At 36.4% G+C, this 17,250-nt stretch overlaps 1 protein-coding gene across 1 annotated transcript; it reads left to right on the top strand.

The window, feature by feature from the left end:
• Window positions 1–398: 398 nt before the first annotated feature.
• ZBTB1 (zinc finger and BTB domain containing 1) lies at window positions 399–9,561 on the top strand (the record flags this gene model as incomplete). Its single annotated transcript, XM_079699558.1, has 2 exons — window positions 399–2,296; window positions 9,525–9,561. The coding sequence occupies 2 exons, from the start codon at window positions 399–401 to the stop codon at window positions 9,559–9,561; spliced, it is 1,935 nt and encodes a 644-aa protein (XP_079555684.1).
• Between the last annotated feature and the right edge of the window lie 7,689 nt (window positions 9,562–17,250).

A 17,250-nucleotide genomic window follows, 5' to 3' on the forward strand; every position in this document is an offset into this window, starting at 1 on the left:
TTATTTAACTTTCATTGTTTGTATCCTTCAAGTACTTTTAAACTAGTGTCTTTTTTCCTTTCAAATTTAGTATACATTTTCCCCCTAAAGGCGTAATGAAACCAAAACTGTATGGTTTTTGCTTTTGATACCTTTGCTTGTATTTCTTAAAATAAAAACGAGATACTTGAATAAATGACTGGGTATCTTCACCTTCAAGTTTTAAAAATGATTCAGGTATATGTTATTGCGCTTTGCTACATTAGACTGGAAAGCTAGATTGTATTACCTTGATTGTAATAGTAAATTGATACAAGTCACAGGTCATGATCAAAATTATTCTTTTTTTTTAAGTGCTTTTCTGATATCTTGTCTGACTTTAATATTTTTATTTTACATAGGTCTCTAATTAATAGAAGATGGCAAAGCCCAGCCACAGCAGCTACGTCCTTCAGCAGCTAAACAACCAAAGGGAATGGGGTTTCCTCTGTGACTGTTGTATTGCAATTGATGACATTTACTTTCAAGCACACAAAGCAGTTCTAGCTGCCTGTAGCTCCTATTTTAGAATGTTTTTCATGAATCATCAGCATAGTACTGCACAGCTGAATCTCAGCAACATGAAAATTAGTGCTGAGTGTTTTGATCTCATTTTGCAGTTTATGTATTTAGGAAAAATTATGACAGCTCCTTCCAGTTTTGAGCAGTTTAAAGTGGCAATGAACTACCTACAGCTGTACAATGTTCCTGACTGTTTAGAAGACATACAGGATGCAGATTGTTCTAGTTCAAAATGTTCATCTTCTGCTTCTAGCAACCAGAACAGCAAAATGATATTTGGGGTAAGAATGTATGAAGACACTGTGGCTAGAAATGGCAGTGAAGCCAATAGATGGTGTGCAGAGCCAAGTTCAACAGTAAATACACCACATACTAGAGAGCCTGATGAAGAGTCTTTGCAATTAGGTAATTTTCCTGAACCATTATTTGATGTATGTAAAAAGAGTTCTGTGTCCAAATTATCTACTCCGAAAGAACGTGTCTCACGACGCTTTGGACGGAGTTTTACCTGTGATAGTTGTGGATTTGGCTTTAGCTGTGAGAAATTACTAGATGAGCATGTGCTAACCTGTACTAACAGACATTCATACCAAAATACAAGATCCTACCACAGAATAGTGGATATTAGAGATGGAAAAGACAGTAATATCAAAGCTGAATTTGTTGAAAAGGATTCTTCTAAAACATTTTCTGCACAGACGGACAAATACAGAGGAGACACAAGCCAGGCTGCTGATGACTCAACTTCAACCACTGGAAGCAGAAAAAGTAGCACAGTGGAGTCTGAACTAGCCAGTGAAGAAAAAAGCAGAGCTGCTGAGAGGAAAAGAATCATTATCAAGATGGAACCAGAAGATATCCCTACAGATGAACTGAAAGACTTTAACATTATTAAAGTTACTGATAAAGACTGTAATGAGTCCACTGACAATGATGAATTAGAAGATGAACCTGAAGAGCCATTTTATAGATACTATGTTGAAGAAGATGTCAGTATTAAAAAAAGTGGGAGGAAAGCTCTAAAACCTCGGATGTCAATAAACACTGATGAAAGAGGTGGTTTAGAAAATATGAGGCCCCCTAACAACAGCAGTCCAGTACAAGAGGATACTGAAAACGCATCCTGTGAGTTGTGTGGGCTCACGATAACTGAGGAGGACCTGTCATCTCATTACTTAGCCAAACACATCGAAAATATCTGTGCATGTGGCAAATGTGGACAAATACTTGTGAAGGGTAGACAGCTTCAGGAACATGCCCAGAGATGTGGAGAGCCCCAAGACCTGACAATGAACGGGTTAGGAAGTACTGAGGAGAAGATGGACATGGAAGAGAATCCTGACGAACAGTCTGAAATCAGGGATATGTTTGTTGAAATGTTGGATGACTTTAGGGACAATCATTTCCAGATAAACAATATCCAAAAAAAGCAGTTATTTAAACATTCTGCCTGTCCTTTTCGATGTCCTAATTGTGGCCAGCGTTTTGAAACCGAAAATCTAGTGGTTGAACATATGTCTAGCTGCCTAGACCAAGACATGTTCAAGAGTGCCATCATGGAAGAGAATGAAAGGGATCACAGACGAAAGCATTTTTGTAATCTGTGTGGGAAAGGATTTTATCAGCGGTGTCACTTAAGAGAACACTATACTGTTCACACCAAGGAAAAACAGTTTGTTTGTCAGACATGTGGAAAGCAGTTTTTAAGGGAACGTCAGTTACGACTCCACAATGATATGCACAAAGGCATGGCCAGGTATGTCTGTTCCATTTGTGATCAAGGCAACTTCAGAAAACATGACCATGTACGGCATATGATTTCTCATTTATCTGCTGGTGAGACTATATGCCAGGTCTGCTTTCAGATATTCCCAAATAATGAACAGTTGGAACAGCACATGGATGTTCACCTGTATACATGTGGAATATGTGGAGCAAAATTTAATTTGAGGAAAGATATGAGATCACATTATAATGCCAAGCATTTGAAAAGAACATAAGTGATTTTCTACTGTATAATGTTTAGCTGATAGGAGACAAAACACCAAAGCAAAGGATATGAGCTATTTAGAAAATGAATTTATAAGATGAATTGTTGAAAAAAATTTTAAGGCCCTTTACCTTTAATATTTTTGTTTAGGATCTTAAGTATCTACATTTTAGGTGTTATTAAATGTTTATCATTTTTGTTATTTTTAATAGAATTCTTTGTTTTTAGTTTGTTTTAGCTATGATTAAAATTACTTTTAAATATAGATTACAAGTGGTTGTTACCCCTTCAGTGACTATTAAAGTTTAGTTTTTTATCAATAAGGTGATGACTTCACTATTTTTATGTTTTTTTTTTTTTCTAAAGTTACCCTGTGAAATTTTAAATCCAGCATCATTGGCCATTCCTGTTTAAATTAAAAAAAAAATTTTTTTGTTTTAAATAATTAGTTATTTGAAACTATCCCATTCACTATAGCTTTTTTTTTTTTTTTTTTTTTTGGAAGTTGAACAGTGATTTAGCCACTGTTTATTCCCTGTCTTATCAACGAAATTCGTATTCTTAAATTGACAACTTAATAGGCAGGTTAGGTGCACCGAATCTAACCTTGAAGGTTGACATGGGCTCAAACTTGGCCTAAAAAGATTGATGAACCTAAGGAAATTCCTATAAATGAATATTTCCTATAATTGATAAAATATTATCATTTAATAATCACATTTAAAACTTATATTAAGTGTAAAACCCAATGACTTTACCCCACTTGAGAAATTAGTGGGGACAAGTCATTTTGTTTTGTGATATTAAATTTAACTATGATAGTTAATTAAAAAGGCATATCTTGTATTCATTTAAAATAATTTAAAATATTCTGATTTCTAAAGTGTGTTAGTTTATGAATTATTTTTGTTTATAAATAGACTTTAATAGCTTTCTAGGAATATGACATCTAAAGGAAAATGATTTTTCACCTTTAAAATGACATACTTTTGGAACTTTGAGATTTGAGAAAGCTGCCATGTATATTGACAAATCTAATAAAGAAATCAATTACAAATCTGGTTGTTCTATCAAAGTAGAGTGTGCAAAAAACATGTCTCGTGTTTTATACTAAGATTTGGAGAGAATGTGTTATGGCAAATTGCAGTTTATCAACATGCTTTTTTTTTTTTTTTTTCTGTAAAGGACTAAAATTTGAGAACCGTAAAATAATCACAGAACATATAAATGGAAATAGTTTATAATTTTTAAGATAAAGTAGTATTACTGTTAGTTGTTGCTGACACAGGGTCTACACGAATTACATGTGAATTAAAACACTGGCAAAACTGGTCCACCAATCAACATATCTGTTGAGTAGAATGCCTTTTAATGTGAATTACTTGCATTGTAATGCCCTTCTCATAATGAAAGGGATTTTAAATAACTCCTATATTTAAAAGTATAATTTTGTGATTATGAACGGTAATTTAACAGTATTGTTCTTTTTGTTTACATCACATTTTTAAGATATGCAAGTCATATTTTTGTATACAATTTACATAAAAGAACAAGTTGCCAAGAGAATTGAGAGACATATTGACTAGCATAGGTTTAGTTGAAAGAGTGTGAGCTCAGAGATTTGTGGGGAAACGTTGAGGTGTTAAGTAAGAATTGAAATAGTACAGGAGCCATGCAATATTAGACCAAGTAGAGATGGGGGAAATACACAAAAAGATAAATGAGAAATCAGGAATTTTTTAAAAAGCCATATTGTAGAAAAAGCAAGAAAATTGATTCATCTTCGTCTTGGATACAATAGTTTATCAAGTAATTAAATCTGAAATACAACTTAAAATGAAATATGGTATATACATTACTGATAGGAACCTGATAAGAGTTCTGTAACTAACCCAGAGACCATCAGAGAGTAAAGAGAGAATATCGACTCAAAACAAATTTCCAAACTATATAGCATCTTAGCGGACATCATTTTCTTTGGGACCACTTTTTTCCATGACCCTCTTCAAAACCTCTATTGCAATGGCTTTCCCACCATTAAAGAACAGGGGTCTTTCTAAATACTACCACTCTGTAAAAAGGATTGTTTAATCCATTAGGAAAGGAGGTTTAGTTTTAGACACATACTAACAGCCAAGAATTAGCAAGCAAATATATAAACATTAAACATAATCTCAAATTTTACATAACTGAGGTGTTATAGTTTCAGAAAGCCATACCTCACGATGTGTTTTCTCCCAGTTTCATGTTACAGGACACACACACCTTTTGTTTTGCAACTAGCTACAGCAGCACAAGCTTCTTTGAATATAATGTACAATTTTCCTTATTAAGGCAAAGAGTTCATTTAAAAACTACTTGCCTTTTTAAAACTAGGGGGAATGAAAACTATCCAACACCTCTTTCCAGCCCTGTTTCCTCTCACTTCTTTCCTCTCTCTCCCGCGGTGGAGCTACAGAGCTGTACCTATTTACTATTGCTTCTTGCCCTCCAGTGCTGTGAAGGCAGTGAATCAAGGTTGTGGAAGTTGCCTCCTCCTCCTGCCTTTATAATTTATGTGATTAGGCTCCAAATCTGAAAATGAAGGGGAAATCTAGATAGATGTATGTGGAATCTTGTTTCTCTTTTTGTCTCACAGATACAGTCTTGCTTAAAGGGCCTTTTCTTCTCCAACAGAAATCCTGGAGGAATGGAGTCAGTGCTTAACAAGCTCGGCACCAATTACAGTGCAGCTCAGATGTTTATAACTTTTTAGTAAACAGGACTAAGAATCTGAGAGATTAATAAAGCACAACTAAAGCAGTAGTGGATTACAACTCAAAAATTTGTCTTAATCTCTCCCATATTTTTAAAGTAAAAATATTCAGAGAAATGACTCACGTGAGTAAAATGGTACATGGCTAATTTTTAATGTATGAAATTTGAGTATGAACAAAAATTAGAAAAAGAACATAAGGATTCCAGGGGCTAGACATAAAGAATTAAAATAAGGAGAGGGCTTCCCTGGTGGCGCAGTGGTTGACAGTCCGCCTGCCGATGCGGGGACACGGGTTTGTGCCCCAGTCCGGGAAGATCCCACATGCCGTGGAGCGGCTAGGCCCATGAGCCATGGCTGCTGAGCCTGCGCGTCCGGAGCCTGTGCTCCGCAGCGGGAGAGGCCCCAGCAGTGAGAGGCCCGCGTACCGCAAAAAAAATAAAAATAAAAATAAGGACAGAGCTTTCTAGAGTAGTCAGCACCAATTAAAAGGAAAAATAATAGACTAAGTAAAAAATCGTATTTAAGTACTGTAGTTGAGAACAAAAATATGAACAAGGTATAAAAATTGAATAAAAAAATAAACATTTGAAGTTTTCCAGGTGAGGTGAGTAGAATGGAAGTAATTTGATAGGTTCAAACAATTTGACTAAACTAATTCAATTACAGCTAAAGAATGCCTAATGAAACAAATTTTATGAACATGCCAAGGATATGCAAAAATACGTGAGATAATATACCAAAGTTTATATTCTAAAAAAAGTGGGAAGAGAGGCTGGTGGTGGTTGGCAACTTTCTCATTGATTAAACAATACCTGTTCCTCTATATCACTAGTTAAGGAACTTTTGTATTTAATAGATCTCTGGAAAATTCCCCAAAGAACCAGTCTAAAAGTTAAGTTAAACATAAAACTTGTCATTGTTGTTAACAAAACACTAAATTAGTACCAACCAGAAGAGAAAACCTGAGTGTGTATGTGCACGCATAGTTGAGAATAAAGCAATTTGGTATATTAATTCTAAATGGGTTTTATGAGTTACACATTTCTTTTTTTTTTTGCCATTAATCTACTTTGATCAGTTCGTCATCTTTCCTCACCACCACCACCTCCTTTGTAACATGCTTCTCAGTGATACAAGCCTGTGCTCTGAAGGCACCCTAGCATTGATAATGCCTAAGATCCCAGGGTACCAATAGGCACTGTGGGAACATATCCTTGTGGAATGTCTCCCATCTCCTGATACCTGAGGTGCAGTAAATGGGGTGACAGGATGAATGCCAGGGAACTGAAGCAAGTAGAGTTAGATTTGGTGTTAAGAACTTGAAGCTGTGGCCCAGATTTGGAAACCTATGAACCACCCATCCGAGGGCTCTCAGTAATCCCATCATCCATTTCATTAGCACTCTTTGTATTCTGCTAAACGCTTTACAGATTAATTTTAATTAATCCTCACAGCCTTATGAGGTAAGTATTCTAATTTTCTAGATGGGGGACTGAGGTTCAGAGACACTGAGTATTTTTCCTAAGATCACACAGAAACTAAATACTAGAGCTGGAATTTGAAACTAGGCCTATTTGATTTCTACATTCCTACTTAACCACTAAGCTACATATTCCACCTAACAAAAAGTACAAAGAAAGGCCTTTTCAGCTCAGTAACACATGTGACAAAGCTCCTATGAGACTCTGTGCTCCTTGTTCATCATCTGTCATCTGTGCTTAGTAGGGTAGCTGGTAATAGTGGGTACCTAATGAACATGTTGAATAATGTGAAAATACATCAGTCAGAAACAAAACATTTGTATTTGAGCAGATCGTTCAGAATGATCTTTTAGAAATAATTACTAAATACTCTTATGTTTTAATTTTCCTTTATTTAAACTTAAAACACTAAGTGGTATATCAGCCATTTTTCTGGGCCCATGATAGGTGCTCAACTAAAAACTAATTTGAGTTCAACTTCTATATTTCTACCTCTGTGACTTTTTGCCCCTCTGTTTTCCCTATTCCCGATCTTTATGTTTAAATCTCTCCCACCAGTCACCATTTCCTTTTATCGGTTATGAGACTGATAAGTAGACTAACTCAAATCATTTGAAAATCTTCTCGCAAAAAATCAGGACCCCAGAGTAATCAGTTTTCCTCTTTTTGCCTTAACAGATGATGTGGATAAGAAATTTTTCATTTGTTTGGCTAAAAAACAAAACAAAATACTTAATTACCATATTGTAATTGCTTAAAGTTTATAGAGCAATCTAAGTTTGTCTAAAAATAAAAGTTGGTTATTCTAGCCATTTATAATTCAATTTACCAAAAATACCTATGTATTTCTAGTGTAAACTTAACAATGTTACTTGTAGAAGAAATGAAAGATAAGTTCAGGAAACAACAGTTGTATATCCACCCTAACCTAGCAGCAAACCTTTAAGCAATGAATAGCCTAATGGTTTAAGTGAAACAACGCCCCTCCCAATCTAATCTGATTTTAATTTCATGCATCTATTGCCTGATTTCTAAAACCTATACAATAGGTTTTACTATTACTATGTTAAGTCTACTACTTTAATGATCTCTCTACCAACTGCCAAATGTTTTTTTTTTTGAAGTGAGAATAGAAGAATAAATGGTGAAGATTCCATAGATAATATTTATATAATCACTTAGGTGGCCCACTTTCATTGCCTTCTATCAAACTCAAGGACCTATTCCTTGGTAACATATGGGCAGAGCCTCATAATAAGACCAGGTGAAATTTAGCTACTTATAAATTTATATGCTGGTAAGAGGCAAAATTGCAAGGGTTTAGAATGTTTGTGTCTCTAAATATTGGTAAATATAAATATTAACTAAATGACAATAGCAGCTTATAAATTCATGCTAATTTTGAACCAATTTAATACCACTTACATACTTACATGCACGTGCTTAGTTGACTTTAGCATTAAGAAGTTAAATCCATATAAGTTGCTCCCTTACTATTTTTAGGAGAACCAAATCATTGAGGTCCATTATTAGTGGCAGAATTGTTCATCCTTTCTATCAGAATCCACCACAGATCACTAGTGGGCAGGAAGCCATTTATAATTTTACTCATCATCTTACTCATTTGCTGATGAAAAAGATGGTGTGAAGATTACAATTCAGTATTTGGCTCTGAATTAAATGTATCAATGTACTAATCACCACTGTAATAAGTAAAGATCACAGGAAACTCTAGGGCCAAAGGATGACACAAATGTAAAAGACATGATTTCATGAGTCAGGAATATTAATAATTTTATCTGAGAAAATTTGCATAACTCTGTACTTAACTATTTGAGAAAGGAATAGGTAGACAGCTTATGAAATCCCAGTTAAGCTTTATTTTAAAAGTTACTATGTTGTTTTTATTCTACTTCAACCAGTTACTTATACCAATCAGAATCAGCAGAGCTCATTTTTAGATGACAGAAATTTAAACATCCAGATTATGAAAATCATCGTTTCTTTCAAATGCTTATGTGTTCCTTGATGTGGAAAAAAATATTTAAGAGACAATTTCTTTTTTACAAAATTAGGGCAAATCATTGCTGTGAAAAATATAATTCTACCCAGAATCACTGGGGCAGCTTAGGAATTTGAAGGAAAGTTCTTCCTCTTGTGTGTGTGTGTGTGTGTGTGTGTGTGTACTTTATTTTCATTTGCAGAGTGTAAAACACTTAACATTGAAGAAAACAATGTTAGCTTGATGGCTGAAGGCACTCAGTAAAAAGAACACGAACTTATTAGATCTATGTTTCATTCAGAGATTTGCTATTAACAAGTTCATTGTAAAATTATTTTAGTTGAAAGAAAACACTTTTTTTTTTTTTTAAGAAAACCTTTTTAACTGCTTCCTTCCTCCCTACTTTCCTCCGCCTGGCTGCCCTCCTATCTTTCTGTTACATATTTATGAGCCCTACCCGTTCTAGGTTAGCTCACATAAGAAAAAAAAAAAAGGTGCCCCAATAGCTGAAAAATTATATTGGTAAAAAGAACACCTTATATTTAAAGGGTACAGTGAGTTACATTGGAGAATAAATTAAATAAATCTAAGTTCTAGGATCTGTGCTTTTGTTCCCATTCTTTATTCTATTAACAGTGTGCTGGCCTGGTGCCAAAAGTCATGAAATTCTGACCTAAGAATTATGTTGTATCTTGTAGAGCAGTCAACTTGTAATATTATTTTTCTTGAGTTTTGTCTTTTTCTGTGTGGCAGTGGTCAAATAGGGCCTTCTAAACCTCTGGAGAAGTGAGATCTGAATTTGGAGAGGACATGGGGAAGAATCAATCTTCAACAGATAATCTTTAAGTCCAGACCCAGGAATATCAGATCTGAAGTGACAGCATCTTTTCTGTCTTCTGACAAACCTCATCAACCCCAAAAGTTCCAGTTGCAAGGATCCAAGAAAACTCAGTAAAGATTACTTTGGAATCACTTTGTTGTGACAAAATCGATTCATGGTGGCTCTCCTGTTATTTGTGAAAAATCAGCTAAAGAAAAGTAACTAGAATATTCATACAACATCAGTGGTTAAAGCTACACTAAAATAAAACTCTATATACTAATTATCTTCAAGAATCCCTCCTAAAAGGGCTTGCTAGGCTACTATAAATACATTATAAAGTGAGGTAATCACATATCTGTGTAAATGCATAAAATTCTAAACTTAAATGGAATTACAGTTTACATATCATGAAATGTAGTTTCAAAAATTTCACCCCAAAATCTGTAGCTTAGAGTATAAATAAAAAGATGTGGGGACTTCCCTGGTGGTCCAGTGGTTGGACGTTACTCTCCAATGCAGGGGGGTGCAGGTTCGATCCCTGGTTGGGGAGTTAGTATCCCACATGCCTCACGGCCAAAAACCCAAGACATAAAAATGGAAGCAATATTGTTACAAAATTCAATAAAGACTTCAAAAAAAAATGGTCCACATCAAAAATAATCTTTTTAAAAAAAAGATGTGGGTACAGAGAAAAAAACGTGTAAGACCAATATTTTACCAAGAAAAGATAATCTAGTTATTGCTTACTGTAATGTAACATTTGCCTTTCTTCTTTTTTCACTGTATATACGTCACAAACTTGATTATTAATATTAATGAGGCTCCCTTTTAAGTCTGTTACTTGAAGGAAAATCAGAAGTGGTATTATTTCAACAGTGATATATTTTCACAAATCACAGACAACCAAGAAGAATGTATCTTAAGACACATTATTTTCTTCTCAACTTAGCAATGTAACCTAAAAAGGCAGAATAAGCTTCTGTTAAACATTTTTCTTGGTATTAATATAAAATACCATGCTTCTCAGCTTTAAAATTTCAAGATAAAATTCAACTAAGTATTGAATGAAACAATGGTTAACATGTTTAAAAAACCTTTCCTGGGAAAATGAAATGTTTGATGATATTTTAACCTGAAGATAAATAGATAGATAGATACACATTTCTCAACCATATGAATCTTATAGCCATATTATTTCCATATTGTGAGTATATTTGTAGTTTTGGTTAACTGCATACCCAACCCAATATCATCATCATTATTATTATTATTGTTTCTTCTGCAATATCAAGATGTTATATATTTTCAGAAATGTTTATTTTGTTTTTATGCCTATGTTTTCAAATGTTATAATAAGGAGTTGCACAAAGAGATCTAACTTAGAGTATATATAATAGCAGATGAAGAATTTAAGTCACTTAACATCTCTAGCTATAAAGTAAGATAACATGACTATTCATTCTAATAATTAGACTAACAAAAAATCAGAAAGAGTTAATTAGAATGTGATAATGGGTACAGGGGTGAAAAGGGAGATAAGAAATCCACTAACGACTTCAAATTCATATGAATTCACCTGCTTTAAGAGAACTATAACAAATAAACTTAAAGAAGTGTTAGAGTCTAAAACAAAAACAAACTATAGCTAGACTTCTAGAAACATGAAGAAGCATATAGAACTGCAGACTTCTAACAAATAAATAGTAAACAGTAAAGATGAATACTATCAATAATTAAAGGTGCCAGATCAATATAGTAGAAACTCAACAGATAATTTTTGATTTACTGGTGGAATTAGATTTACAAAAGAAATATGGCATAAATTCTGACTCTACTAAACTACAAATGTAATGAATTACAGTAATTATAAGTGATATAAATGCATTCCATAATGTGATTATTTTCTGTATATTAGTATAAAATGGAGTTACTGGGTTACATAGAGAATTTCTGTTACATTTTTTAATCCACTGCTTTACCTAATAAAATTTCCTCCTCTATGTCCAGAAGTTAAAATGTCTGTATATTACTTTTATTTATACTGTACTTTTCCAACCTGGCTCTTTTAAAAAAATTATTTGACTGAAAAGTTATCAATCCTTTTCATTCTATAATACCAAAATAATGAAGTATTTGATATAGCTAATTATGGTATTTCTGAGCAGCTTATGAAGTACACAAAGATTAACTAAAATTCTTATTTCCAAATCCCGGTTTCTTTCAATATAGAATGACTAGAAAAGTACTATCTCAGAGCAAACACAAACGGCAACAAATTAGGTTTCCTCATAATATAAAAATAGATAATTATTTATAAAAATCCACTGACATAGTATTTAGTTCTTTTAGAGGGTTAATCCATTTCTCAAAATAATTTATTCAGAGAAATAACTTCCTTACCAATATAATTCATTTTGTTCATTTTCAGTTTAAGAAGTTGTTTTTCTTTTTGCAAGTGATCAGCAATAAGTTTTGTCTTCATTTCAGGTAAGTCCTGAAAGATAATTGCCATAATTTCACAGAAGTTAATAAGCATTAGCAATAATGGCATGTTGAATCTTAGTCTCCACTTGTAAGACAACAGCTTCACTTCTTTCAGATTATTTCAGACTACTCCACAAGAGTCTGTCCTCGAGATTAGCACTCTACAAAACTGAAGAAGGTACAGTTTGTCTGCTATTGCACAGATTCACTTCTTTTCTGGAAAAGCCTCTCTTCCAGGTTTGGGACACTTAGCCTCCCATACAAGGCATGGTAGTGTCCTACCCCAGGCTACTGTGTATCTACAGTTCAATTAGAACTTTTAAAGACTGAGTTTCTTAAGACTCAAAGAAACAGATGGTGAAATTTTTCCTAGAGTGACAGGTGACTGGATAAATGTTTTGGGACAAGGTACATCCAAAGAATTATAAAATTGTAGTATTTATAAAGATCTTAAATCTAATAGTTGAACTCCAGTTTGCTGATAGGTCCTCAAATTATAGGCTGCTACTGACTCCACCTTCTCTTCAGGCCAACATTACCTCTTCAAAACAATCCACAACCTTTATGAAGTTTGTGCCTGGGTAGGGATTGAGAGGGTTCCAGAAAATCTGTAATTTTTTTTCCTGGTAATTCTGGAAAAAAATGTATTCTTGCTCACTTAGTCTCCTTAGGGCAGGCCTGACTACCCAAGCACACAGTTTTAGACCTCATCTTATTCATCTTTGTATCTCTAGGTACAAATATTTTCAGATGTGAATTTGTTTCAACTTTTGGTCTCTGCAGTATTATTTAGTTCAGAAATATAAGAGGTAGGCAGAGAACCTTCCTCTTATACAGGAAAAAACAAGTTATTATTTCCAGTTTTTTTTTGTTAAATAATATGCCTCAGGTCACTTTTAATAAACATTGAGCTAGTAAATTACTACTGTTTTCCAGGTACTCTTCTGGGTTTGGGGGATTAATCAGAGAAAATTTGATACATATTAAAGCTCTTGTTTTTTTTAGACTGTATAAAATCTCAGTCCTTGGATTTTTTTTTTTTTTTTTGTGGTACGTGGGCCTCTCACTGTTGTGGCCTCTCCCGTTGTGGAGCACAGGCTCTGGACGCGCAGGCTCAGCAGCCATGGCTCACGGGCCTAGCTGCTCCGCGGCATGTGGGATCTTCCCGGTCCGGGGCACGAACCCATGTCCTCTGCATCGGCAGGCAGACTCTCAACCACTGCGCCACCAGGGAAGCCCCAGTCCTTGGATTTTAAAAATATTTTGAAACACCCTAGTATTTATAATCTGTCAGATTACACCTGTTGAAAATCAATAGTAATTTCTATGTAAATAGTAGGATTAGCAAACTTTCAGTTGAATGTTAATAGTCAAGCTTTGAAAATCAATTGTAAAAGTACAAGAAAATTTAGAAAAATTACTGATAATCCTACCCTCTAAAGATAACCATTTTTATGCAATTTTCATATATATGATTATCTTACATATAAGATAAGAATATACAAAAGCCTTGTATCTTATTTTTCCCCTTAATTATACCAAGAACATTTTCCCATGTCATTAAAAATCTTGTAAACAATTTTTAGGGCTACATAATAATCCATGACTATAACTCAAAAAATCATTTTCTTATTGTCAGATATTAAAGCCATTTCTCTTTTATCATTGTTATAAATAATATACCTGCATGTTCTATTATTTCCTTAGGATAAATCCCACAGAGTAATGCTAAATGAATGGTATGATCATACTTAAGGTAAAGAAAAAATATTGTCACATTGTCCTCCAGAAAGATTGTACTAATTTACATTCCCACCAGTAGGGTTTACCTGTTTTGCCGCAACATTACTGGAATTGATGAATTTCACTGGATCATAAATTTGCTAATTTGACCATTTTTAATGGGCTACATGTTTAATGAATTATGAGCCACAATCATCAAATAGAAAAGAACATTTTAAAAAAATCATAGAAATAAGGAAAAATATAAAAACTCCAAGAATGGTCAGTATATGATAATGTTCTAGGATTGTAAAAGTTTATTTCATAGGAAATAAAAATGCAAATACTGTGTCTTTTGGGGAAAAGCTCAGGATGCTATTTAAAGTATGACACGTATGAAATATCAATTTACTAGGTGAAAAGTTAGAGCAGAAAAAATACATATACCTAATGAAAATACAGATAAAATTGCTACTCTGGTTTCAGAAAGCTGTGTTAAAGATGAATGTGGGACTTCCCTGGTGGCGCAGTGGTTAAGAATCCGCCTGCCAATGCAGGAGACACGGGTTCAAGCCCTGGTCTGGGAAGATCCCACATGCCACGGAGCAACTAAGCCCATGTGTCACAGCTACTGGACACGGAGCCTGTGCTCTAGAGCCTGCGAGCCACAACTACTGAGCCCACGTGCCACAACTACTGAAGCCCACGCACCTAGAGCCCGTGCTCCGCAACAAGACAAGCCACTGCAATGAGAAGCCCGCGCAGTGCAATGAAGACCCGATGCAGCCAAAAATAAATAAAATAAATTTAAAAAAAAGATGAATGTTAAAAAAAAAGATGAATGTGGTAGTTAGATTGGAAGATTTGTTTGCAATAACTGTGCAGGACATAGTTATTATACAAAAGAACCCCTCCCTTCTGAAGCTGTAATTTTAGTGTTTGCGTGTAAGAACTGGCATGTCTGCTTTTTTGCTAACTTGCTTTGCTTGAGGTAAGTGTGTGAGGACTGTCTGAACACAGGAGATCTGAAGAGATTGTGTTTCTCACAATTCTCTTCTGCTTTCAGTTGTAGTTGGGACCCTGTCCCTAAATCACATCATATCATTAGTTCTACAAAGAATTTGTATTGCTTTCCAGCCCACTAATTCCCTCCGCTCCCTTTTTTAACTACACAAAAGACAAGAATTTCTAAGAAAAAAATCAAGAAATCTGTACTCAGAATTTAAGGCAACTTCAACAGAAACTTTTTGGTTTGATCTTTTTTTTCCTAATTAAAAAAAAAAAGTTTTCCTGGTTCAAATTTTTTCCTTAACTTCTTTCGTGGAAAAAGAGATGTGAATTGTGAAATGAGATTAACAAATTAATAGTAGGTGTGTTTTTAAAAATTGGAAATTACATACACAACTAGATAAAAGAAACTTAAATGTCCATTGATTGACTTAATTAGATTCTGTCAACATTACTTTTTGGTCACAGATAACTTTTGTGTCTCTCAGACAAAAACTTTTCTCCAGCACTGTCCCAAACAACTTTGATATTAACTATACATTAGCCTCCTTCAAAGGATTTTCCCCTTCCCACAGCCTCAGGAAAAAGATCACGGCACATAAAGCTCTTAAATGTATCTTGTCCTCCTGAAGAGACTGTTTCTGGTTCATATCCCTCCCCATGTAGTGACACTAATCTTCCGCACTGAACTTGTAGTTGCTGCCAGCACACGCCGCTCTCATCTTTGCCCATGCTACAACCCATGCAAAGAATGGCAAAGGTCAGCACCTGGCTCAGGCATGTCACCTCTTCCAGGAAGCCCTCAGGAACATACTTTACCCTGTCTGGATGTGCCCCCGCCTCTGTATTCCCTATAGCACTTCTCTTGAATTATTTTTATCTATTTATTGGGCTCTCAACCTCATAAAGACAGATTATTTTTGCATTTGTCTTTTTACCTCACATCCTGGGACTTCTTAAAGCTAACTGAATGACTGTCTCCAGCTTCCCCACATAATGTGAAGGGTTATCGCTGTTTTGTTACTGTCCTCCTTCCGGAGCCCATTTATAGGAGCCTGCTTCTACCACCTATCACTTGGTGCCAGACAATACCTCCAGACCTACTCCCATATAGTCCTCTTAAACGTTATAGAATAAGTTGCGCTCCTTCTCATCTACCTTCTCTGAGAGTTTACGCCTCTAGTGTAACTTCAGCATGGCTAAAGAAAATAATCTCACTCAGTTGAGCTCATTCATAAACATAACTCAGTCATAAACATGATCGTGCGTGCTTAACCTGGGGTTGAGAAAATCGTGAGAGGCGTTGAGACTGGGTTATTTTATGGTACTTCAAAGTGTGGGTTTTGATTATAGACTTCCTCGTGAAGAACTCAAAGCGGCGTTTAAAGCACTTGAAACGGAAAATAAGGAAAGCAGTGTAGAGAACAGGGAGATGAAACTAGGAAGCTTACAGTGGCAGGACAAGCTGGGAAAACGGAAAGCGAGGTCGAGAAAGTTTACAAACACTTTTGGGAAGACGAGTTGCAATCACTCCCATCCCCCACTCTGCAGGCAGCCTCGCGCGCGGCGCGGATAAACGGTCGGACTCTCCAGGCGCTCTCCCGGGCTCCTGCTGTCCCCGCCCGCCAGGCAGTTTTTATCCAGCGCTCACACCCACTGAGACGCTGCGAAGCACGCAAAATTAAATTCCAGGAGGCCGACGGCCCAGCCTCGGAACTTCCGCGTCATTTCTCTTTGTCTCCCCCGCTACCCCCGCTCCTCCCCCGGGGCAGGAGCCGCCCTCACGCCCAGGCCAAGCCAAGCCAACGCCCACGCGCCGGCGGAAGAAAAATGCCTACTCTGGCCCTAGTTCCTCCTGGCCACCAACTCAGAATGAATTGCCCCGCCCCTACGAGCTAGGTTGGTGGACACACTAGGAACTGGACGGCATTTCGAGCCTTAAGAACTGAACGAGGGGACAAGGCAGCTCCCCTCTCGGCGCTCCTCCTCCGCGCCTCCTCCTGGCGCCACGCCCCAGCACTTCCTTCCCCACCCTACTTGGGAGTCCGCGCTGCTTATTGGCCGCGTGTCCTGCCAATCCAGCGGACGTCGACGAATCCCGCCTTAGGAAAAGCGAAGATCGCGAAAACGCGTGGAACGCGAGCCTAAAGCCCCCAAGCCGCAGGTTGCTAGTGAGCCTCGGAGGCAACTGGCCGCCTGGGGCGCGTGGGCGGGGCCTCACTTGCATAACGTCCGCCCTTCGCGTCCTCGCGCGGGCCGTAGTCCCGCCCCTCACCCAACTAGAAGTCTGTTGGGCCGTAGGCGGGTCACTCCGGCTCAGGCAAGCCTGTGGCTGGCGGTCCCGAGAGTGGATTGGCTCTGAAGGCGGCAGGGAGGCGACTATAAGAGTGGGGAGCGGAGCGAGGGGAGAGGGAGACGGTTGTTGCGCTCAGAGTGTTTGGT

This window comes from Hyperoodon ampullatus, assembly GCF_949752795.1.
Source record: "Hyperoodon ampullatus genome assembly, chromosome: 3".
In the NCBI taxonomy this organism is placed as follows: Eukaryota; Metazoa; Chordata; class Mammalia; order Artiodactyla; family Ziphiidae; genus Hyperoodon; species Hyperoodon ampullatus.